Source organism: Xenopus tropicalis, chromosome 1 (assembly GCF_000004195.4).
Source record: "Xenopus tropicalis strain Nigerian chromosome 1, UCB_Xtro_10.0, whole genome shotgun sequence".
Classification (NCBI taxonomy): domain Eukaryota; kingdom Metazoa; phylum Chordata; class Amphibia; order Anura; family Pipidae; genus Xenopus; species Xenopus tropicalis.
Genome location: NC_030677.2, coordinates 156,169,232 through 156,195,733, shown reverse-complemented (window position 1 = coordinate 156,195,733; position 26,502 = coordinate 156,169,232). Strand labels below are relative to the sequence as shown.

General features: G+C 38.1%; 1 protein-coding gene across 1 annotated transcript in view; it reads left to right on the top strand.

Annotated features, from left to right (window-relative positions):
• The first annotated feature begins 1,695 nt into the window (after nucleotides 1–1,695).
• Nucleotides 1,696–26,502, top strand: part of LOC116412319 — a 58,732-nt gene continuing 33,925 nt past the window's right edge. The window contains exons 1-2 of the mRNA XM_031906416.1: nucleotides 1,696–1,810; nucleotides 19,755–19,894. Coding sequence (XP_031762276.1) covers nucleotides 1,696–1,810; nucleotides 19,755–19,894 — 255 coding nt within the window. The remainder of the gene's footprint in view (nucleotides 1,811–19,754; nucleotides 19,895–26,502) is intronic.

Sequence of the window (26,502 nt, the reverse complement as noted above, 5' to 3'; positions counted from 1 at the left end):
CCAGGTAGACTATGTGCTGAACACTGAACTTGTTAAATTTGTTTCTTTTATGTGGGTGTGCAGGCAGTTCAAGATGTAACTGAATAAGTTGTGATGGTATAAAGGTAGTCCTTCTGGTGCAGTTGGCTGTGGGAAAGCTTGGCCTTACAGAAACTAAGTGCTGATGGTGTAACAGTCTCCTTGATGTCACATCAGCCTGATGGTTCACTGAAACAGCACTCTCGGGGGCAACTGTAGTGCAGCAGAGGATAGTGATATGAACATTTTTGCCAGGTTTCGCCACAAAAAAAACCTATAGATTCCAATAGCCGCAAAAAAAATGTTGCACAAAAAACATCCATTGGCTTCAATGCTTTTCGCAAATTTTTGGTGTTTCACAAATTTTCCATTGAAGCAAAATGGGACCGATTCGCTCATAGCAGAGAGACACATGTAAATGGTGGGGAAACATCCAGAAACTCTGGCGCTTCTAACCTGCCACACAGCCACGCAGAATAACAGCTGAACAATAGATTTGGTTACTGAACTTCAATATCTCTGGCAACTGGCAAGACGGATTTAAGGGATATTAAACAACTCAGTTCAAAAGGAAGGTCATTTATACAGTTCTGGAGCCTCTGTCTTAAGTGACATATGGCTGGAAGTGGAAAAGCAGCATTTGTTTTTTTTTTAATAAAAATACCAATTCAGTCCAACAAAGCTGATTGCAACTGCACCGAAATGGTTTCTTGTTTGCCTGGATCTGATCCAGTTGTTAGAAGTGATCAGTTTATCAGTTTATATATTCTGTGATTCTCAGTGTAATTGAGAGAATTGTACGAATCCAGAGAAAATGGTGCATCTGAATAAATCAAATGCTTCTCAGATTAAATTGTGAGTTATTTTAACTTTTATGTGACAGCATTAAGGGAAGCATCATCAATCTCATAGATGTGACCTCATAAAAGTGTCACTGCGGCTAGCCCTTAATAGTGCGAGAAGGGAGCGCATGCTCGCTGTGTTCCATGCCCTTTAGCCTGTCTCTTGATCTTTCTAAATTTTGCTTCATGTTACTGCACTATGCACAGTCCTGGCGGGCATGTATTGTTCTATTTTCAAGTTAATAAAGCCTTACACAAAAATATATTGCAATTTTGTTTAACAAAATATTTACACAGAGACAAACCAAATACAAGCCACCCTGTGACAGAGTAAACAGCACACGCAGTTCTATATTAATCTTACCTGACAATACAACATGTGCCTATACAGACATGCTGTTTTGGAATATGGCAGATTAATAACCTTGCTGTTAGAAAATTGAGTTGTTAACTGTTACTACCCCAGTACAGGTCTATTTAGTCAGAGTCAAAGTGGCAATTAAAGCTGCTGAGTTGGCCACTCTACACCATGTTGGTTTCTTATTGGCCTGAATAAGGGGGCTTTGGGTGGGCCTGTCTGTAGTATCTGCATGTTTAAACCCATAAGGCACACAGATCTCAAAAATAAAGAGACGCCATGCTCAATACTCCTCTTCACAAAAAGATGACAATGTGGTTGTATTACAAAAGAAACATAACAAAACTTTGTTTACATATAACCCCACACCATATCAGGTCACTGCAAGAGTCACAGCCACCTGTCACAGCCACCTGTAATGAACACAGCATAACCCAAAATGCCTCACACTTTAAAGTGGTTCCATTCCCATCGGGCATGTCTAAGACAAAGAATGGACAATCAGATTGCACTTCGCCACCACAGGAAACTGAACAGTTGCCTAGAGGACAATCCACACTTCCAGATGTCTCTTCTTCACAAAAGGGAGATGGTGAGTGTCAGGAAAATGAGGATCCATGTTGAACAAGGCAGTATCCCAGAAGTCCAAGGTGCCCTACATCAAGACTGACTGAACAGATTTAATCTCTTTCCATACCATAAATTGCATATATTTATATGTATGTATATCTTTATTTATAAAGCACTACTTATGTACGCAGCGCTGTACAATGGAATAGATTAATCCAACAGGGGGTCATAAAAAATAATAATAGATAAGATAAATACAAAGTATAACAACAAATACAAATAAATACAAGATACAGTTGAAATAAGTTAAGAACCAAAGAGCTTACAATCTAAATGGGAGGGTAACTTACAGACACAAATAGGCAATATAAGTGCTGTAGGTTACAGTGGGTGACACTGCAATATAAGTGCTAGTTCCCAGATCAGGTGCTGGGCGAGTGCTCCAAAAGGTAGTTTTTAGGTTTAGTTTTAAAAAGAGGGAGGATTCTCTCCGGAGGAAATCAGGGAGGGCATTCCATATGTAAGGGGCAGCAAGGCAGAAAGGTTTAAGGCTGGAAATGGCAGTAGGAGTGGGGGGTGCAACCAAGCGGTAGCTCTGTGAGGAGTGGAGTCGGCCAGGAATGTACGGAGACACAAGAGAAGAGATGTAGTAAGGCGCAGAGAAGAAGCTTGTAAGTTATTCTTTGTTTAATGGGAAGCCACGATAAGGACTTTCGCAGTGGAAGGGTCTGAACTCTCCTGGATGAGCGGAGGAGAATTCTGGAAGCAGTATTTAATACTGACTGTAGGGGGGTGAGATGGGAGTAGCAGGTTACAGAAGTCTAGTCAGGACAGGATGAGAGCAGGTATAAGCAGCCTAGCTGTTGCAGTAGAAAGTATTTATATCTGATTAATTCAATTGTTAATCTATCTGTTTTGTTGGACACTCTGTTGTGTTAATGTTGCATTTCTTATTTGAGGTGTTACACTCTATTGAAATGGGAAATAACATCCCTTCTATTAAAATATTTTGTTACAAGTGCAAACTGTGCAAACAGTGTGTGTGGCAAGCACACAAATTGGCCAAATTGGTTCAGGATATGAATGGCCAAATCATGTAGAGATACACTCAGTTAAGGACCTTGCCAAATGAGTGGATCTCACAGTGTATGGCCTAAACATGAGCAGAATGGGCTGAGTGAAGCCCAAATCAGGGTAAAAGCAATGGAATTTTTAAATAGGTTTTCTATATTTTTGTAAGTCACTCGATAAGGGACATGCAGCAACTCCGGTGCGTTGACACTATGGTTGTGGGGGCAGCTTAGGTGATGACTCATTTGGGTTTTGACTGCATTTGAGGGACTGGTAACTCATTAATAAATATGATGATTTGTCAGCTTGGGGCAACATTGCTATGAGCCGCACTGATGATTTCTGAGCTCTGTGCTACATTTCAGTGGGGTTAATGCAGGCTTAACCCCATGATTTACTTCACATTGCTAAAGCCATGTATTTGTCAGTAGAGTTAGCAGAACCAGATAGCTATTCAGTTCTGAATTCTCTTTTGACTAGACAATTATGAATAAACCATGCATGCCAAAATGGAATTGCACCCATTGTATTACAAAAAAAATTCATTTTAAATTATTAGATGTCTTACTCTATAAATACCTCTCCCTACCTCTTGTAAGATTTCTTCTTCTTCTTGCCTTTTTTCTCTGTCCTATATTTCCTTGGAATTTGGACACAGTTTAATTCATGACAGCATTTCTCATCATAACAGCCCTCACCAGGCATAACAAATACATCTGCTGCCAGACACTTGGGTGGCTTTCACTGGAGTGTTTTGTTCACATCAGAAATAGCATTCTGGTGGTGAAATTAACATAATTAATGATCTGGAGAAATGTGTTTATGTGTGCAGTACAAGTCAGGTAATTTTTCCATATCCTTTAAAGGGACAGACACACTATATGGAAGTTATTTGGCATTGGGATGAAAATGTGTCCTGCCTATGGCTTTGATTAAAAAAATATTCTATTTAATTGAATAGTGCATAAAGACTGTATTCTCTCCTACTGGTCTATCTACAATCACTGTGGTAGAATTAATAAGTCTTTAGTTCCTCCTATTTAAGGAAGGATAATGTTATTAATTTCTCAAAATGTCCCTCCTTGCTGTGCTGCCTGTGCTCTTTGCTACAAAGGCATAAAAAGGAAGGAGCAACAGTGAGCACATCTGTATATTTATGTAATCTGTAAGTTATTTGCGCATTTGATATACATAAGGAACATTAAAGAACATATTAAACAAATGCAAAAAATCATTTAAATCAGTGGTTCTCAACCTTCCTAATGCCGCAACCCTTTAATACAGTTCCTCATGTTGTGGTGACCCCCAACCAAAAAATTATTCCTAAAACCATGGGAAATATGTGTTTTCCAATGGTCTTAGGCGACCCCTGTGAAAGGGTTGTTCGACCCCCAAAGGGGTCCCGACCGCCAGGTTGAGAACCACTGATTTAAATAAAGCACTAACTTGATGGCAAACCTCAAGTATACAGAGCAGTTTTGGAGGCCAGTGCATAGCAAACAAATTACTGAGCTAAGGTCTGCAAAGTCATTGAGAAATGGAAGATCTGCAAATTAAATGGAAGATCTACAAAGTTATTGATCATTGGAACTGAAACATGTATTTATGAAGAAAGGATTTGTTTTCCTAGCAGCAGAGGCTTTTGTGAGATGAAAGAGTAACACTACACATATGATCATTACAGACAGATTGTAGTGCATTGTCAAAGCTACTGCTGTTGCAGCTGTTCTCATAATGCAGCCATTGCAGCTCCTGTCTGTACTGCTGTTCAGAGAGTTTTGTGACCTTGGCTCATGGAACTCATGGAACTCCTCTGACACTTTTAATAGATTTACAATTTACTGTACTTTATGCTCTGCATCACTGAATTATTGAATGTTGTTGGCCTAACATTGGTAGGCTTATAAGGCTCATTTCTGAAAAAGTTTATAGCCCCTGCAATAAATCACCAAAAAAGTGAAACGCAACCAACATCTCAGCCCATCTCATTGGATAGTCTTGTAGTTGCTGCTGCTGCATCTATGAAGACAAAGTAGGTTAAACTGGAAGTAGTCCGAATAGGGTTATGTTGCAGTCCAGACAGTTCTAACTCCTGTTTTATGCCTTCTGGAGAGTTCTTAGTATACTTCAATTCACTCTGTAATAAGAAGACAAGGAAGTACTGGTACACATAGACAAAATGAATGACTGGGTGCTAATGAGAACTCAAGCATCACCCCTGAAAAGTACTGTTTGCAGTCATTGTTTTAAATCACAGTATTACCGAGACATTCTATTAAAATAATATTAGTATTATTGTTATAATAGACTAGACTATTATGTTCAAAATTTTATTAAGTGAAACTGCCTAACTATTAATACAGTAAAACACTTCTGCAATGGGGACACATGAGGTCTGTCTGACTCCCTAGCAGACATATAGCTCATTTCCTGGAAGTAAAAGACCCACAGTTTGCCATGGATGGGATTAATAATGCTTGTGGTTGGGGGTCACTTCAATACGGTATGTCCCTTCCCAGGAGCCCTTTTACCTGAGGTGCTTCCTTGCCCCAGGTACCTTTTGTTTGGAACTGGCAGCTGCTCCCAGATAGCAGACACACATACACAACCTTTCCATACACCTTGGTTATTCACTCACCGTGGTGCACAGAGAGGCTCCAAGCCAGAAAAAGAAAACTGTCCAAGGGAACAAGGAGAACCTCTGTAATTCAATCATAGTGTGATATGAAACTGCACGCTACGTTCCAGGGTGCCCCCTTTCATTCTGTACATTGAGGTACAACTAGTTTTTGCTTTTTCAGAGTTCCTTGTTACTAAAATATCTCATGTTTTTAATGGAGCCACAAACTCACATTTGTTTTTCTATTGATAAGTAATACTCATTTTATGTTTGTCTTCTTGATTCCAGCTTTACAACACTCGTTGTAGTATTTATAGGTCTTAAAAAAAGCTTCTGTCCCCTCTGACTTGTCATTTTGAATGCTTCCCTCTTCATTTCTATTAATAACTAAATCTGACTTAAGCCACAGTGGGTGGCCCTTAATGCCTTTAGATGTCTTTCCTAAGGGAATACATTTAGTACAGTAAAGATTTTATATTATTTTAAATGACAACATTTCTGCTCTATGTTTTTAGCTGAAAACCTCACATCCTAATCTACATGTTCTTGCTTAATTAATCATCTTAGGGTGCTTGTTTGCTTCCCAAAAAGTGGTTGTTGACCCAGTACATGCTTGTACTTTCCAACAAATATTAAATGAGATTAAATTAGGGTTACTATTACCCAAGTGTTCTATTTCTGGGACATTTTTATTTGCTCATGGTTATTACAGACCACCAGATTCAATAGAACATCATTCCTTGTTGGTTCCTCAACAATCTGTTACATTAAAATGTATTGAATGTATAAGTTTATGTTTGTTTCCATCAAATGTGTTTTATGACAGGTTCTGATTTATGAAGCTTTGAGAGGAATGGGATAATGAAGTTACAGGGGTTTAGTATAGGGAGATGGTTAATCTAGAAAGGAAAGAGTAAGTGCCTGGTTAGTAAGCCCTCTTTCTGATTCAACAGCTTGTAGGAACAGCATCCCTCCCTCAAGCCCGGTAATTCGGGGGCAAGGTGGGAACATTTTCCTGGGTTTTTGTTTGGTTATGGAAGTTGTTCGGGAGGTAAAGGTTTGAGTGAGGCTTTACTCTGCTTGACCATCAGAGAGCAGCAACACTGAAATAGCTGGCATGGCGGTGGCCAAAGTCATGTGAGGATCTATTGGCAAGCATTCTTGCCAATACAGTTCATGTTCTTAATACATGGCTTTATGAAGGACAGGTCATGTCAGACCAATTTAATTGCTTTTTATGATGAGGTAAGTAAGAAGCTGGACAGTGGGGATGCAGTAGATATAATCTATTTGGATTTTGCCAAAGCATTTGATACCGTTCCCCACAAACGACTGCTTTCTAAGCTAAGGTATATTGGTCTTAGTGAAGTCGTTTGCACATGGATAGAAAACTGGCTACAGGATCGGGTACAGAGGGTGGTTGTTAATGGCACATTCTCTACTTGGAGTAAGGTTCTCAGTGGGGTCCCTCAGGGTTCTGTACTGGGTCCACTTTTGTTTAATTTGTTCATAAATGATTTAGGGGAGGGAATTATGAGTAATGTATCAGTGTTTGCAGATGACACAAAACTCTGCAGACCAGTTAATTCTATCCAGGATGTGACATCCCTGCAGCAGGATCTTGACCAACTGGCAATCTGGGCAGCTAAGTGGCAGATGAGATTTAATGTGGATAAATGTAAGGTCATGCACCTGGGATGTAAACATATATGCAAGCCCCGTATACCCTTAATGGGACTGCACTAGGCAAATCCATAATGGAGAAGGACCTTGGAGTCCTTGTAGATAATAAACTTGGCTGTAGCAAGCAATGCCAGGCAGCAGCTGCATGGGCAAACAAGGTTTTGAGCTGTATTAAAAGGGGTATAGATTCACGGGAGGAGGGGGTTATTCTTCCCCTTTACAGAGCGCTGGTAAGGCCCCATCTAGAATATGCTGTTCAGTTTTGGTCTCCAGTGCTCAAACGGGACATTATTGAGTTAGAGAGGGTCCAGAGAAGGGCAACTAAGCTGGTAAAGGGTATGGAAAGTGTCAGTTATGAAGAAAGACTGGCCAAGTTGGGTCTGTTTACACTGGAGAAGAGGCGCTTAAGAGGTGACATGATAACTATGTATAAATATATAAAGGGATCATATAATAACCTTTCTAATGTTTTATTTACCAGTAGGTCCTTCCAACGGACACGAGGGCACCCACTCCGTTTAGAAGAAGGGAGGTTCCATTTAAACATTCGGAAAGGATTTTTTACTGTGAGAGCTGTGAAGTTCTGGAATTCCCTCCCCGAATCAGTCGTGCTGGCTGATACATTATATAACTTTAAGAAGGGGCTGGATGGATTCTTAGCAAGTGAGGGAATACAGGGTTATGGGAGATAGCTCTTAGTACTAGTTGATCCAGGGACTGGTCCGATTGTCATCTTGGAGTCAGGAAGGATTTTTTTCCCCTCTGCGGCAAATTAGAGAGGCTTCAGATGGGGTTTTTGCCTTCCTCTGGATCAACTAGTAGTTAGGCAGGTTATATATAGGCATTATGGTTGAACTTGATGGACGTATGTCTTTTTTCAACCCAACTTACTATGTTACTATGTTACTATGTAATAAAGCTGCAGCCTTTTCAGATCCAACTCGTCATTTAACTAATACCAGGTAAATATGTAAGGTTTATGCATGGTAATGATGACCAGCTGCCTTGACACTGCCTAGGTCATATTGCTCTAATCAATATCAGTAGCAATGTATATAATTGACATGGGGGGTCTGTAGCATTCTCCTAATAAAATTACTTTGCCTGTTGTCTTACAATTTGTGGGAAGTTCAGCTCATAAGGCTTTAGCCCTCTCATTGTCCTTCATAACTTCTTTCTTTATACTTAGTTTCAAATCATGCTTGACATACAGACATACCCCTCCCCTTCTCTATTTCCCCTGTCCCTCCCAATCAAGCAAGAAATATTGTAATTTGTTTTGTTCTTAAACCATTAAATATATCTCATTTACTCCAACCTCTTTCTTCACTAGCCATACAATACAGTTGCCGATTTCTAAACTGCACAACAATAAATTTGTTACAACAAAAATTTTTTTTATTCAGAACACAGTACAAATTACTCTTATTATTACCTATGCTTGTCTCTTCAGGATTATGGCTGGCACAGAAATGTGTCAAGTATAATTCCTTCTCTTACAATACATGCTGTATAATTTGGCATTTTCCAGGCTTTTTGTTGTCATACCTATTTATATTCTGTACACCGCTCAGCTTTGCCTCTATAGATGTTTTTCTACATCTGGACATGTTTTGTTAGTGGCCTACCATCTTTGCTGCATTTTATATTATTATTATTATTGAAATCAGTCTAGAAACAGCTGAGAGAAAGAAGTAAATAGAAATTTAAGGAAAGGAAGAATGGCAGCCAGATTGTAGTTAAAAATGTGCAAATGAAGATGACTGATACAGCACAGTGATTTGGAGATGCAAAGATCTGGGTGGTTTTTTTTGCCCTTGGAGCAGGAAGAGCAACATGAAAAGACTATGGAATACTAAAGAGACCTAAGGGGTTTGTACCACAAGAAAGAACTTCTTACAGGATATCTGCTGTATGTTATTTTTAACAATGGTGTTTAATCATCCTATTTGTTTGATTTTCAAAAATGTTTAAATCCAAGGTCTGAAAACAGAAATGTATAATTTTTATACAGTCCCAATGTAATTTGATCAGTTTAGATTTTATGGGCCCAGGCTTGGAATGGCAATCTGTGAGTTCTGTCAAATGCCAGAGGGGCTACTGTAAGGTGCCATAGTCACTATGTATTGGGCTGGGGGTGAGCTGTTTGTGCCAGATACAAAAATGAGACCCTTACAGGTCTGGACCTGGCCCAACGTGCAGAGCGCAGACAGACCTGGGGAAAAATGCTACCAAAATGAGCATGAGTTCAATCCCAGCAAGGGCTTTGTATGTTCTCCCAGTGGGTTTCCTCTGGGTACTCTGGTTTTCTCCCACATTCCAAAAACAAACAGGTAGGTTAATTGGTTTTTGACACACAGTGTGTGTGAATGTAATAGAGACATTAGATTGTAAGCTTCTCTGGGACAGGGACTGATGTTAATGATGTATAATCTCTGTAAAGCACTGCAACAGAATTTTACTCTCTACAAAAACCTGATTCTGGATTTCATGAGTGCCCTGCTTAATAGACTGCTGAACAGGAAAGATCAAGAGTCAGTAAAGTGACAAATGGGACATTGAGCATGGGATTTAGCAGGTAGTAGTAGCATATAATATATAGTGAAGAAACACTGGTCAGTTAAAGGCAGAGAGATTGGGAAATAGTTGTGTGGAAAGTGGTAGGGAATTCCAGAGAAGAGGTGCAAGGTCTTGAATGGCAATATCTCAAGATTTAATGAATGAGGAGCTAAGGAGTAGATGAAAACAAGAGTATATCAAGGAGTTTGGTAAATACTTGGAGATAACTAAATAAGATGTAGGGCAGAGCAGAGTTTTGAACGTGAGCTTTGAATGTTGAGGTCATAAGTCTGAATTTTATTCTGAAACTTAGCGGAAGTAGGGTGACATTGCAGAGGAGACGTTGTTGCTAAGGTGTATAAGTCTGGCACCAGTGTTTATTATGGACTGGAGAGATGACGGTCTCCAGAGGGGAATGTCAATTAGCTGAGAGTTACTGTGTAGACAATATGTGATATGATGAGCAAGTTAATCATAATTGTGGTGCATCTTGGGTGCTAAAAAAATCATATTTTAGACATATTCCTTAGGTATAAATTAGATGATTTTGTTATTATTATTATTATGTATTTATAAAGCTCCAACATATTCTGCAGTGCTGTACAATATATGCCTATTAATATTAACATACAAAAGCAATTGAATACAAAGCAACCAGTAACCATACAAGAGGTGACCCTGCCCAAAAGGACTTACCTAGTTTGGATATGAGAAGTGAATGACAGGCCAGCATCAAGGATAACCTCAAGACACTGGACAGGGGAGATGATAGAGGAGTCTTTAACAGTAATAGACACTTCTATTACATGGGATGTAATGGGTGTTGGATGGGTAAAAGAGAAGCATTGCTGTCTGGGTGAGGTTTCAGTTAAGGTAGCATTAGGACATCCAAGGAGAAATTACTAACAAGGAAGAATATACCAGGGATCTAGGGGGTGGGATTTTGGCAAATCATGGCCCTGTGGGGAAATGGTGGTTAAGGGGTAGACTACTTTGCTTATTCATCAGCAGTCATTTATGTTTCACAGTAAGAGACATCCAGACCAATTTAATTTTGTAATTCAATCATGCTGAACTCTCTTCAAATAAACCCATGTCTCTTAGATCAACACTGGAACTAATAATTATACAGAGTCATCTGGACATTAATCAACAACTGACATTTATGTTATGGAGTATAGGTTTATGGCTAGTTTTATGTTAATGGCGTTCAATTACTCTAACTGGTTTGGTGACACTGTCCCTCATGGAATAGCAATGATGATATATATTATCATGTGCTGTATTTTTCATCTTTTTGTTGCATGTCTTTAAAAGATTCATTAAAGGATCATTTCAAAGGATAGGTTGTGGGTGTGTGTAGCAAGATTGCTTTTCAGCTATGAAAGAATCACTTTTCCATCTTGAAAGACATGGTAATAATGATAAATAAGGAGACTGTGTAATTATGCTGGCCAGTACAGTACTGAAAGTTTTGCTTCTGAGACAAAGTCTGAAAATCACTTTGTTGAGCATCAGTATTCTAGTTTGTGCAGATATACACACACACACACACACACACACATAATATATTTTCTTAATACATGTGATGCACTCAGCACATTTGCTCAGAATAGGAAAAAAATGGAAACAGAGAAATAGATTTATGAGAGTGATTTGTAAGGCTATGTTTGACTGCTGACTTTGGAATTCATCTGTCGTTTCATTTCATGGATGATGATAGTTCAGGACCATTTTACACACAACAGAAACATTTTATATTAATCAAAAGACATCAGTGAGGGTTCTGAATCAATGCTCACCATCTCTGCCTGTTACTCACATAGCTATCAACAACCATTTACTTTTATATGAGGCATTTTGTAAGGGGATATTTTCCCAGCATGCTGGGTGCTAGATTGCTTTGCTCTTTTGAAAGTGTTGAAAGCTAATGTGGTATGATGATCTTTGTGTGAATGTTGTGCCTAGACAATTAAATGAGTCACACTATAGTTGTTACCTCTAGGAAACCCTACCAAGTTTCTAAGGTGCAAGGGCACAATACATCATCTGTAGGATACAATAGGAGGCCTGATATTCCCTACGACTTCATTGCAGGTGACAGAGACTTTCTAAATTCATGCAATTGCTATTTCTTTTGTGATGTAGAGAAGAGCAGATAGATTAACAATTCCAATACTTTATCTCTTATCTCGTTCTTCCTGTGAATTAATCAATTTCTGAAAATGATTCAGAGACAGTCTCTTCTCTTATCACTCACTAGGTAAGAATGTTAAAGGGATTTTGTCACAGGAAAACACGTTGAAATCCATTTTTAAAAAGCACAAACAGTTTTTATATTTCATTTTGAAATTCGATGTGGGGCTAGACATATTCTTCGTTCCCCAAGTGCCCTCAATCATGTGACTTTGTGCTCTAATAAACTTCAGTCGCTCTTTACTGCTGCACTGCATGTTGGAGTGATATCATGCAACATCCCATTCCTCTCAGCAGGGATCAACAGAACAATGGGAAGGTAACAGCCTCATGATGCCTGCACTGCTTACAATGCTCCCATGGCTGCCTACATACTATTATTACTGCTAAAAATACATTCATGCATTAGGTGAAAGATAATAGAATTCATTATTTGCAATGTATACAGTGTAATTTAGTAATAAACACGTCACCATACAAATCATGACAGAATCACTTTAAAGATACACAGAGGAGAAGAGAAATTGTTCCTCTTTAAATCTGAGACGATGATCCTAAATTACTAACGTAGGTGCTACGGTTCACTACTGCATCAGCCTATAGCAACCAATCAGTAATAAGTTTTGAATAATGTACAACAAGTTATAAAATGGAAGCAAAGGGCTGATTGGGGCTTTTAGTAGTTGCTGCTGTAGTTTGATGCCTAGGTTAGTATATTAGCATCATTTGATCCTTTTTGCATTTGGAAGCAGTTTTGGCTAAAGTTTTATTCAGAACTAATGATGACTGGCATGGATTTGCAGCAAAGTTCTGCATTTCACTAATGCCAAATTTTTTTGCAAAACTGACTAAACCAAAAATTTGCAGAGTGAGGAAAAAGTCACGGTTGCATCAAAAAAGTTGTGGTCGTGTCACAAAAAGTTGCATGCAACAAAATAATCATGCAGTAGCCACATTTCATACATTTGCCATTTCGAATTTTTCAACAGTTTCGCACATTTTTCGGCGAAGTGAAAAGGGACAAATTTGCTCATCACTATTCAGAGCATTTCACAAATCGACGGAAAGTTTTTTGTAATCGTGTTTTTACACAAACTAATGAAAATTGTAGAAACATTTGCCAGACCATTTTATCCACAATTATACTCTTAAGCATCAGCTGATGATATAAGATGTTTTCCTTAGAACCAGGGGAGCTTATTAAAGTGATTGCAAACCCATAATCTAGCATTTATAGTGAAATGCCTGAATAGCATAGGGCACAAACAGTCCCATTGCTTTTCTCTTTACCCATGGCTTTCAACGCACACTGAGAATGATTAGATTCATTGTGATTGGATACCACTGGCACAGACTTGTTGGCTGCTGGAGTCATATTAGTCACAATAGGTGGTCAATTCAACTTAAAGTAGACAAATACATTCACTTTTTTTGAATGGCGCTGGTGATATATCGACCTTGCATTTTTTTCAGTTACATAGTTACATAGTTACATAGGGTTGAAAAAAGACCAGTGTCCATCAAGTTCAACCCATCCAAGTAAACCCAGCACCCACAACCCACACCTACCAATCTATACACTCGCATACATAAAATATAAATACAACCACTAATACTAACTGTAGATATTAGTATCACAATAGCCTTGGATATTCTGATTGATCAAGAACTCATCCAGGCCCCTCTTAAAGGCATTAACAGAATCTGCCATTACCACATCTCTAGGAAGGGCATTCCACAACCTCACTGCCCTCACCGTGAAAAACCACCTACGCTGCTTCAAATGGAAGCTCCGTTCCTCTAATCTAAAGGGGTGGCCTCTGGTGCGTTGATTGTTTTTATGGGAAAAAATACATCCCCCAACTGCCTATAATCCCCTCTAATGTACTTGAACAGAGTAATCATGTCCCCTCGCAAGCGCCTCTTTTCCAGAGAAAACAACCTCAACCTCGACAGTCTCACCTCATAGTTTAAATCTTCCATCCCCTTAACCAGTTTACTTGCACGTCTCTGCACTCTCTCCAGCTCATTAATATCCTTCTTAAGGACTGGAGCCCAAAACTGCACTGCATACTCAAGGTGAGGCCTTACCAGGGACCTATAAAATTATGTTCTCATCCCTTGAGTCAATGCCCTTTTGTATACAAGACAGCACTTTATTTGCTGTAGTAGCCACAGAATGACACTGCCTGGAATTAGACAACTTGTTATCAACAAAAACCCCTAGATCCTTCTCCATTAAGGATACCCCCAACACACTACCATTCAGTAGATAGTTAGCGTTTATATTATTTCTACCAAAGTGCATAACTTTGCACTTATCAACATTGAACAATAAGCCTAGGTGTGTTATGTTATTCAACTGTTATTCAATTTTGACCCTAAATAATGTTTTAGATTTTCCCCCATACATATGGAATAGAAAATTCCTTCATGTTATGCGCTCTCTTCTTCTATACATGTTGGACTCTATGTCTAATGTCACTGTTACCTATCCACTATAAAGATACAAAGAAACATGGAGCAAATGGAACAACAAGAGATATAATTTGCTCCAAGTCTAATAAGATATATGAACCAATCAGTGTGTAGCATTTACTGCTCTATTGTTTAAAAGCAAAATTTCAATTTGTTGCAAAGGGGTTTCTAGACCTTGAGCAAATGTTTTCTGCAGCTTTCCAACCTAAAGATTCTATCTGGTTGTTGGGGGTCAATGTAAAATAAAAAATAGGTTAACTACACAACCTACCAACTGGTGCCTGTTTTTAACTTTACGAAATAAACACCGTTTTATCTTCAACTGTGACTTCCTCGAGAAGCTTGCGTCTTCATTTTTCTGAGTACTAGGCTAATACAGCACAGCCATAGGAATCAGATATAATAATTACAACCTAAGAATTTCATAACAAAAAATGAAAATGATGTAAAAAAACACAAGTAAGAGTATCTTAGAATACTATTAATACTACTAAAAAAATAGGTTGTACTACTCCTGTATTGTAAAAAGCAGCAAGAAATGCAAGTAATTAAAAAACCATAATGACAAAAAAAAAACTGAATGACAAATAAGCAGCCTGTTGCATTTAGTACATTTCCAAGAAGCCAATCTGAACTAGACTCACCATTAAAGGAAGTGATGGGGGCGGCACCTTATTTCCCCTGATACATTTTCCCAATGATTCCCTTTACTAAGGTGTCATTTTCACTTAAACTTACCTTCCTACAAGCTTTTGTTTCCTTTTCTCTTGCTTTTGTTAATACCATGCTACATTTCCTAACAGAAATCATATAACAGTTTTTGCTTTATTATCCCCACCTGTTTCAAGCCCACATAAAAATAAAATTGGCAGGCAGTCTGTACATTAACAAATTGTTCTGGTAAAGTATGTCGGCTGGTAGACACATCTCCTGTGGCACAACTACATGAAGTGCCAGAGCATTGGACAATGCATTATAGGGACACGCCAGGTCCCTGCCTCCTTCCCAAGCAGTTGAAGAGTACTTAACATTCACATTTTAATTTGCAAGCCTGTCTTGAAGACTCATAGAATTATTGAGGCAAGGGATATTAATGGTGTTTTTTTTCTGTATTTTGCTAATTAACTCTCTTGCAAAAAAGAAAAAAAGCCAGGCAAAATCGTGCTCAATAAATTCAAGAGCGGAAACTAAGCCTTATTCTAGGTGAGCAATTAAAAACAAGTACATGACTATATAGGGATGTGTGTGAGTATGTGTGTATTGATATTTATATGTATATATATATATATAGTTATATAAATACACACATACTCACACACATCCCTATATAGTCATGTACTTGTTTTTTATTTCTCACCTGGAATAAGGCTTAGTTTTCAAAGGGTGCACACCATATGCAGCAACAAAACCTGGGTGCTAGTACCAAAAAAATACCCTGGAACAAGGACTGTACTCCTAAGATTTAAATCATTGTAAAACAAAAATGTTTTTTATATTTCTTTTAATCCTAGTAGTCTGTCCTTGTTCCAGTTTCTAAAAGGTGATTGGTGATGTCATCAGTTATAAATAGTGCTTAGCAGTGTAATTTGTCACATGACTCACTGAAACTTGTGCTTTATAATAAATTATGTGCCTACTGTTGCAAAATATGAGAATAGAAAAAGTCACCGTAGACATTCATGACTTGTAAAGAAAAAACAGGTCTTGTGCCTTTGTATGGTCATGAAATTTCTTGGTGACTTTGGTAGCATTATTTACAATATGTACTGTATTTAATACACAAGAGCGGTAATATGTCAATTATGTCATTATAAAATGTGCTAAATGATGTTATCATTGGGTCTTAGTGATGTAATTTGTCACTGAAACTTGTGTATTATAAAAAATATATATAAAATATAAAAAAGTTATTATTCAGTATGCTCATTTCACTGCAAATGCTTGTGCACCCACGCCTTTGGAAAGTGAATGCCTGATGCCATTGTACACCAGCACCAAGGCAAACACAAGCAGGGCAAATACTTTGCAAGTTTTTTGTAGAGGTGCAATGTTTTGGAGTCACAAATATGCTTTGTGCATACTGGACATTTGAATGGACTCACTACTGTGGTCGGTGGTGTTTTTTTGCCTTCTTTAATTTTTGTTGTATTATTGTAGTATGTTCATTATGCCTTTGGTATATTTTGACATTAATAAACTAATGATGGTAACTGAGTGGCTTTAAATTGCACATGCACTACTCATCCGTATGCTGGACAGAGGAACGTGACCCAAAACATTGCACTTCTGCAATATGCTTGCAAAGGGTTGGTCCTGCTTATGATTGCCTTGTGTACTGATTAGTGATGAGCGAAACTCTCCTATTTCTTTTTGCCAAAAAAATTTGCAAAACTTCTGAAAAATTAGCAAAACGCGGCTACCGCATGACTTTTTTGACACATGCAACTTTTTTTACATGACCGTGACTTTTTGTGCAATTTATTCGTAGCAACTGCAATGTATATGACAAGACTGCAACTTTTATGACAGGGCCGCAATTTTTTACGTACATTTTTTCTCACAACAATATTTGTTGCCGGAAACTTTTTTCAGCAGTTTCACCAATGACAAAACGCAGAATTTTGAAGCAAATTCATGGCTGCTAAAAAAATACACTCATAACTAGTAACAATGTAAGGTGTGTACAGGCATGTTTCTATGGATTTTTTAGGTGAGTCTCTTCTTCTGGGAAACCAACAATTCTGAGGTTATTTTGACTGAGCCTGTTCTCAAGATAATCTGTTCTGGCTTTGCAGGATTATACCAAAGTTGTGAAGTTGTTGTACCCAACTTGGTTGGGTAGTTGGTTATTGATATAATCTATGGTGCTGGGTTGGTTTTCAGCTGCTGCCTCCATCTCTCTTAGCTTCTGCAAATGCTGCTTTAATATGGAGAGCTCAATCTTTAATTTCTCAGTTTCAGATTTGGTGAGGTTGGTGCAGTGGAGTAAATCTCCTCCAGGACATCCAGTAGCATGTTTTTTTCTGTCAGAGGGAAAGAAGATTATGTTGGGAAGATGGGATGTTAAGGCCTACAGATTAATTGATGCCATTTTGTGTAGGCATTTTCTCCTTTGCAATTTTTTCAAGTCTGGCTGTGGTTTCAGAAGCTCACTTTTGGGCCTTGGGCTGCCCCATGCGTTTTTAGGTGGTAAAACCATCCAGGGGAATTTCCAGGAATCTGTTTTTCAATTAGAATTAGCTGGGTTTTGCAGGGTTATATTGAAGACAGAGCATAGGTGTGCGCCCATGCCCCAGATAATGAATTGTTAAATGTCAAATAATCGCTATCTACAGCACTTAGTAAAATTGCCATTTCTGTTGGGTATCTCTCAAAATTCTTGCCAGTTTCCCAAACATACTCCAGTGATAATATTTCCTACTTGTGGGAAGTGACTGGGAACTGAGACCCTTTAAAACAAGAACCCATAACAGTCATCACTAATAATGACTAGAAATAAATAGAAGGTGTAATGGAATTTTGTACATTAGGCCCTCTGAATTCTAATCCAACAACAGGGTTTCTCTTTCAGTTGCAGTCTGTGGAATAAGTTTAATTTACAGGGTCTCTTTTTCAATTGTGCCAGTGACTTTTTTGGTAACACATGGTTAATTCCAGTAGATTGGATATATAAAATAAATGCTAAAACAGATGGTCATCATTCACAAAAAGGTACTTGATTATTTAAAAAAAATATATATATTTCTCTAATACTCTCAAAGGATGGATTAAATCCGAAGGTGCTCTTGTAACCAATGTTCTTTTTCAATTATCCCTCTATCTCTATTCTCTGGAAATGGGCTACCACAGAGTTACTGATCAAAAGAAAGGTCACAGGGCTTTAGGAATAAATTATGCCATGCAGTCGCTCTGTGGAAATGAGAGAAAAAGCCAGCAAAAACTTTGATCATCCAGGTTTGATGGGTTAACAGAATTGAAGTGCAGGGGAAACCAAACCTGTTCTTTGATGTGGTATTGTATCTCCAACATATCACAAATGCTATGGTTGATTTTATCAGGAACCATTTAACCTGTCTATATTTTAATGTGTCTCTGTTATATAGTGTAAGAACATTTTAACCCTTTTGGTAAAAGGAAACAGTACATATCTTTGTAGCCTTCATTTCAAAATGGAATTATTAAAAAAAAACCTGACTGATGTGGATCGTGTGGGCTTTGAGGGGCCATGAAATGCGCTGCCAGGTATAATATGTGTCTATTTCACCTGGGAATGCCACTACAACCTTGGCCCGATTAGATTTTATGCAGACATAGTTCATTACATTTTATGTCCTTAGACCTCTGTTCATTTGTGTGCCTGCTGAATATAGATGCACAATTAGTGAGCTATTCCTGAAGTCTGAATTGAGTTAAACCAGAAGAATAGAAGTTCTGATACACAGAAGAAACCTGCATAACCCCTGTTTTAACCCCTGTTTTCTGATGGGTGGCAATCAAACATAAAATTAGGACATAGGTCCAATAGCCACCAATGCTGCTCTTTTATTAGAAAACAAATCAAACCTTAATATTGCCCTTATACATATTTGTACACAATTTTAATCCATGGAGAGTGTCTACCTTTTTAAATAACTTTCTTTCTAAATTAGATCATCAGTTCTCTTAATTAATCAGGTTTCTCTTCAAACATTACACAGATCATTGATTTATGTAGATTGGTGCTCTAGAAAATACTCATAATAAAAGAAGAAGTATTTCTACACATACAGAGCAGTGGTTACAATGTTGCCTTGCAGATGTGGAGTGTAGGGAACAACTCACCAGGGCATTTGAATGGAGTTTGTAGTGAAGCAGGAATATCCTGGGGTAGAAAATTATAGATGATCTCATGTCAGTGTAGTATAAGTACAGGTTAATAATACATATATTTAATTGATAGAAAGAATTTGCTACCCAAAAACAAATAATTTACCCTAACCTGTAGTCTGTATGCACCATTCTGGAAAGGAACAGTATTAAATACCAGCAAAATCAAAATATATAACAACAGCCTAGTCCTTATCCAGTGTTCTGCAAAGCTTCCCTGCATTTCTTCTTCCTGTTTCCCATACATTTCCCCACTGCTAAAGCCTACCATGCTGTCACAACTTTCTTTATTGCTGCCTTCCTCCTGGAACCATTTAAAGCTCAGATGTGGAGAAGATACTCAACACCTTCCAACATTCACTGTTAGTAATGAAGGTAGTTGACATTAACTTACTTAAATGTATGAATTATTTTTACAATAAAAACCTAAATTTTAGACTTTCTGCCTCTATATTGCCATGCTTACAATACCTCTGTTTGGGTGTGTTTAAAGCTGACCTTGTACAAGTCAATGCTGGCTGCTCACTGAGCACCAAGTCCAAGTCCAAGAAAACCTCACCAACCAAGATCTGGTCTCAGCAAGATATTGATTGGGTTGACTCCATAATATCATCAGACAAGGACCTGAAATGTGTAGGTTGTCCTACGTTGACGCGCCTCACCAAGAAACCACATTTCATAAACAGTGACTGTATTTACTCCGTAGCCCACAGTCTGCATCTTTTCTATTTTTAATGTTTAACATTTAAATTATATGTAATAGCAGGTCAGTCTGTGAATCTGAGTAAAGTGTTTGCAGTACAACGCAAGAAGAGGTAATTAGGTTCCTAGGTGAAGCCAAGAGTGCTAATGCACCAGCCACCCTGAATATTAAACAGCCGTCTTCTGCCAGCATTTAATTTGATGTAGGTCACAGATGAGTGTGCATGAAACAGCAGCCTTCAAGAAACTCAGAAAGCTATTATTTAGTGCAGTGAAAGCAGGCGTTGGGCATCTACGCATCTCACAACACATTAAACACTCTACTGCTGGACGGGCTGCCAATGTAATGCAGAAGAAACACTTTCTTATACAGATGATTCAAGCTGTGACATGGAAATATATAGATATCTTTCTTCTTATATATGCACTTGTTACTACAAACTTTCTATCTAATTTCTAAATTAGTATACATGAATTTGATACTAGTTGCTGGAATGTTGTAGTCTATCACTCAGTCCTGGGGGGAAGGCTGGCTCATACTCTTATACACGCCTTTATACCCAAATTTGCCACCATTTGCGTTTAGAAAGCACTGTAGTTAAATCTCCCTCTTGTTGTGGTGCCTCTGTGATGGTCAAGGTGCAACCACTGGGTGTGGTTATCAGCTTGATATTTGCCTCTTTGATGGCCAAGTTGAATAAATGGCAACCTTTTTGATGTGACAGCAACTTTTTCCTCATTCGTGGCGAATTTTTGCCCACTTTTACGGAAAAAACTCACCTATGGCAAAATGCTAAATTTCACAGAGAATCCACACCTGGCAGAAAAATTTGCTCATTGAGTGTCATGGAATAAACTGTAATTGAGAGGACTGGAGTGAGCACATTTCTTGCAAGTATATACATATATATATATATATATATATATATATATATAAGAAAGAACGGCACACCAGGTCACATTAATATCTTCACTATATTCACTGTGCAATCACCATGAAAAAAGAGAAGATATTGATGCAACTTGGTGAGCTGGTCCTTCTTATAGGTATTTACATGTTTTGACCTAGCACCCAATTATAGTATTGGTTTAGAGTGTGGACACACAATTTGACTTTATACACACACACACACATATGTATATATATATGTATATATATATATATGTGTGTATATATATGAATGTGACAGCAGCATTACAAAGGTTTCACAGACACAAACTGCTTTTGATTACGATTAAGAAAAATGACTAAGCCTTGGCCATAAATTCACATGTAATAACACAGATTATTACCCCCTCCTACATGTCAGGAGACATTGGAAAAGGGGTAGGTATTGCTTAAAAATTAGCTTCTAAATCTGGCTCCCCCCGAGGACACTGCTGATGCGTTACCTTTTGTGGAGGCCCTCGATAAGCCATGATTGAAGCTGTAATCCAAAGCTGCAATCAGAGAGCTGGGGAGCTTTGCTGAAATTACTTTTCTGGAAGAAAGACCTGCATGGCACAAGATAATGCAGGCGCCAGGCTCCAATCCTATTCGTTGCTGTTTGAGCCATTGGTCCGGAGTTCAAATAAAATCTCCCATGTCTTTGCAATTGAAAGAACAAAATGATGTACTGTATAATTGGGAACAGAGTTTTTTTTTAACTGTACTGCAATTCCCATCATTCTTTATAAGCTAATGGCAAAGGGTGCGATCCACAAAGAGAACAAAGGATGTAAGTTGGATATTTCTAGCTGCTGTGGATATGCATCCTGATCTCACAAAACCAGGGTGAATTCAAAGTATATAAACTGCAACAGGTGTCACCAAGAATAAAACAAGGTAAAATGATGACCTAAAAGTGCTGTGCTAAACTGTAATAACTCAAGACTGTCAATAACACAATATACAGCACTATAGCAATATGGCACATTTTAATATAAGCCAAATTAATGATGACACGTTTAATAAGTAATAGTTTGTATTGCAAATAAAGAATATAGAATGTGTTTCAGAATAATTCAGCATAGTATTATTGTTACCATACAGTGCCTACATGTTTGTATAAGTCAGACATACAAATGCTGACCTACACAGGAGGTAAAGAGGGTCAGTACTTATTTATTTAATCAATTTGCTGTTGTAACATACCCCAATAATTAGTGTGATATATTACAACAGTAAATAGTACATAATTTATATAATACAGGTAGCCCCTTGGGACTATTGCACATTTAGTTATAATTATTTTAAGGGGTTGTCTACACAAAAACTGATTTTTGTATTTTTTTTTGCATAATAAAAGAAAATTTAATTTTAAGCAACTTTCCAAATACTTAATTACAGTTATTTGCAAATGTAAATGCAGTTTATCCATTTTCTGTTTTCTGGGTCTGACACCTAAAACAAGTGACAGGAGTCAGTTCTCCTCCAGGAACTTTAAAGGAGAAGGAAAGGCAAAAACTAAGTAAGCTTTATCAGAAAGGTCTATGTAAATACAGCCATAAGCATTCCCAGAAAAGCTGCACTGAGTTCTCTGTCAAAAGATTTGTTGTGTTTGTTTTCCTCTGCCAGAGACATGCAGCCCTCTGCTCTCTCCCCTCTCCTGCTTCACCCTCCCTCAAGAATGCTAAGAACTCACTCCCCCCCCCTTAGGAATGTGGATCTGAGCGAATCAGCAAGAAGCTGACTCGTAGTCTAACTAATTGAGCATGTACACTGGTCTTGCTCTTGGTGCAGGAGTGTGGCTTTATGGGAACTTTCTTTACACAGCTTAGCGTTTTTTCTTCCAGTTTGGCTTTTGATCATCTGAAGAGGTGAAATATGGGGAAACTTAAGGGCACTATTGAGTCAACTGAAGGTATGCCTGCAGCTTGAGATTAACTCTTTATTAAACTTTCCTTCTCCTTTAATCAGGTTTAATGAGTTGATTTGCAACATGTTCAGGAGTCAGAGACAGGAGCACATAAAATGAAACCAGAAAGATAGATACCATAGAAAAAAAACATAGAAAATTTGTAATATATATATATTGGAAAGTTGCTTAAAATTACATTTTCTTTCACCATGAAAAATATAAATTCTCTCATATATGATTTAGATGCCGCAGGGGAGCTTGAGAACTATAGTGAACTACATCTACTAAGACTTATTGGCTGAGAATGATTAGCCAGTTTTCTACAATGGCTTTAAATCCTTCAGCTGTATTCCAAATACATTTAATAACAAACACTGACTTTCACATGCATTTGCCTAACCGTTTCCACTAAAACAATCATGAGAGTAGATATGCCCAATAAGTAGATTAAACCTGAAGAACACATCATATTTTCTTGGTATAGGAATGATGTAAACTCTGTTCTGGGAACAGAAGCATCAGTAATGGAATATCATCCTGGCAAACTGACAGCCAGGAGCTGCTTTGGCTTGTAAATGAGTTGGAATCAGGGAAAGCGCTGAGCTGGAACAAGGAGGTGACAGGGATGTGAGAGTGTGTGAAGAAGAGGAGAGTACTAGACCTAGAGATGAGGAATGCCATAAGCTACAGCAGCTCTGGATTGGATTATATGAAAACATTCTTGTACTAAAGTAATGAAACACGAAGCAGCTCTGCCATTTGATTTCCAACCGCTGAAAGAAAAGCAAAGATTAACATGAAAATAAACCACAACAGTAGCTTGATGTCAGGGATAGTGGCCTGGAACAAGGCCTCTTTTATCTATTCTTACACCTGGAGAATGTTCCTCATTGCAAGTGCACTATGATTTGTTGTAATCAGTTATGCAGGCTCAAGTAAGAATCATTTTCTTAGAAACATGAGGGTAACCCAAGTCAGAGGGGAAAAAAGCCCAGAGAGTGCTGGTAGCAAAGGCATGCTCGCAAGCCAAAAGCTTACCATTCTCCTACTGTGACTACATCTAGTTGCTTGTATATTTATTCCCTCAGCATGCCCTGCTCTCTGCAGGAGAGGACTTGTGTATGGGAATTGAAAAGATACAGCGCAATACAACCAAATGAATATTATCTATGATGCATAGGTTCAGTGTGGAGGGAGCCAAGGGACAATTTAATAAGAGCTTTAGCAATCTTGTGGGATTTAGAAAAAATAAAGCAAACCCATTTCTTTCAGGAGTCTCTGCAGCCAAAGCACCATGCATAGGGAGAGACAGAATGTTTTCCCCCTCCTGTACAGTGCATCTGAACCATAAAACACTGTTTTGTGTATGGTTTAAGTAAATATTTACCCCACCTATAAATCATTAATGTATTTTGATGAGCACTCATGTCCAGAATGGAACTTATAACAATTCAAAGATTAGCTTTAGGGATAAGCTAAATTTTACTGCAGCCAAAATGATTCAAGAAACTGTTTATAAAAACATTAATCAAAATATCCATCCAAAGAACTTGGATAAATGTTCAACAACCTTAAAAAGGGCTTTTTTAAAGATTTGCCAAGCACCAGTCTAACATTCCCGCAGCCATAAAATGTCCCATGTCCCTGATTTCACAGTGAGGGTTCAGTGGAAATAAATGCACCCCTTGATCCAGTTTTACCAGGCTATGAGTGAGCAGTTCAAGAAAAGCATGACTGGTGATCATGCCAAAGGCTCTGACCATTGAAGAGTCTTCTGATTCTGTATCTTTGCTTTTTTATCTCTTTCCCTGCACCTACTCACAAACTAATAGCCTACTAGTTGTCTCCAGACTCCATTGCATGAGGCATAACTGTCATCCATCCTGGGGAATTAAGTGCTCTGCTTCTTAGCAGTTTCCTGATATTACAAAGCAGATTAGGATCGGATCAAAAGGCAAACCATTGCCCAGCCCATAAATAGCTTTAGTAACATGAAGGGAAGTGGATCAGAAGCACAGGAGCACCACAGATTTTTATGTCTGCAGCTGAGTTTGAAGGAGACATAACCTAACATAACCATGACATAACCAAGTCTTGATTTCAGGTATTTGACAGGTCTCTGAAGCATAATAGCTTTTAGGTTCAAGAATGTAAACGTGATTTCTTTAAACTATAGCAATAAGTATGGGATGGTGAGAACCATTTTCACTAAACTATCTACCACTGAAACCTTTAACCATGTGTACAATTCCTCAAAGCTTCCGGAGGAACTGCTAGTAATAGGAGACAAAAAGTTGACACTTAGAAGTGCTAGTGAAGATGCTGAAAATTTTAACGAAATATAGATAAGTCTCCCTGGAACTAGAAGTAATTCCAACGTGCACCAAGAAGGTAAAAGAACTAGTAGTCTATATGAAGCCCACAGAAGATTAGCATTTAAATATTCCTTTAGGTCTGCCTAGAAGGATCAGATTGATAGAGTTACAGAATTAGGTTGTGTTACAGAGTTGACCCAGTTCCCCAGATAACCTCTTTTTTGCCTGTTACATGAGATAATTAGACAAACCGGACTTTTTGAAGAATTAACCAATATCCTAATTAACACAATTATTCAAACTGCTGAAACCTAAATCGAAGGCTAGCAACTGTTAATTGGCAGCTATGAGTTGCTGCAAACTTTGTACCATTTCTGCCAAAAATAAGAATTCAGGGAAAAAGGAATACTGTTAGACTGAGTGGCAGCAGGTAGGGCCAACCTGTGTATCATGCCACCAGTGCTACTAAAGCTCTGAGATGCAAGTCATCAGTTAAAATATGATAACATTTGTTAGTTTGGTTAGAACTACCTTTAGCTGAGAATGAACACAAACCCTTTTTAACATTTTCAAATATGGTTTAAACCAATTTATACATGAGTTTTATTCCAGACTCACTGATTTACACAGCCCTCTTCCAGCAAGTTACCAAGCATTGACTTATTTTATGTGCTCTTATATATATAAGCTGGAATGATGATGAATGCAGAAAACACATAAAGTTTACAAGTGTTGGCTATAAAGCCCTGTTTACAGTACGAAGTAATAAATCAAGCAAAGAAATTTCATGTGTTGGCTTTAAAAAAATGCCAAGAAAGCGAACAGCACATATGCCCAAATAATAACAAATTTTTCCAATCACTCCACTCTTCTACTGAGTTAATCACTGTAAAAAAGCTGAATGCAAAATCATATAAACCAAGCACTAATTTCCCAAGGGGGCTTCCCAGACAAAACCTGACCCCTCCATCACCTTAGCTGTGCAACTTTCATTTGTTTTCATTATCTCTGAGGTTGTTTTATGCAGGGTATCGATCTCCATGTTTAATGAAGCTTGTAACAAAGGAAGCTTGATGCTAAAACAATGGAGCAGAAAGACTTCACCACAGGAGATGGGGGAGAGGTTAACTTTGGAAGATAAAGTTATTTGCAGGTGTGGATGCTCTATTAAGCAATAACTCCTGTTAGGCAGGTGTGTCGCTCATTTTTTGCCATGCAATTAGCAGGAAAGCTATAGGTCAATCATAGACTGAACAACCTGTAACTGCAGAAGCATGCTGGGGTTGTTGTTTAGCAAAAGATTCAAACATTAAATATCGCTGGTGTATAAAATATAAAAGTTTGTCCTTCATTTGGTCCCCAATGCCTTAGGGTTCTTTCACTG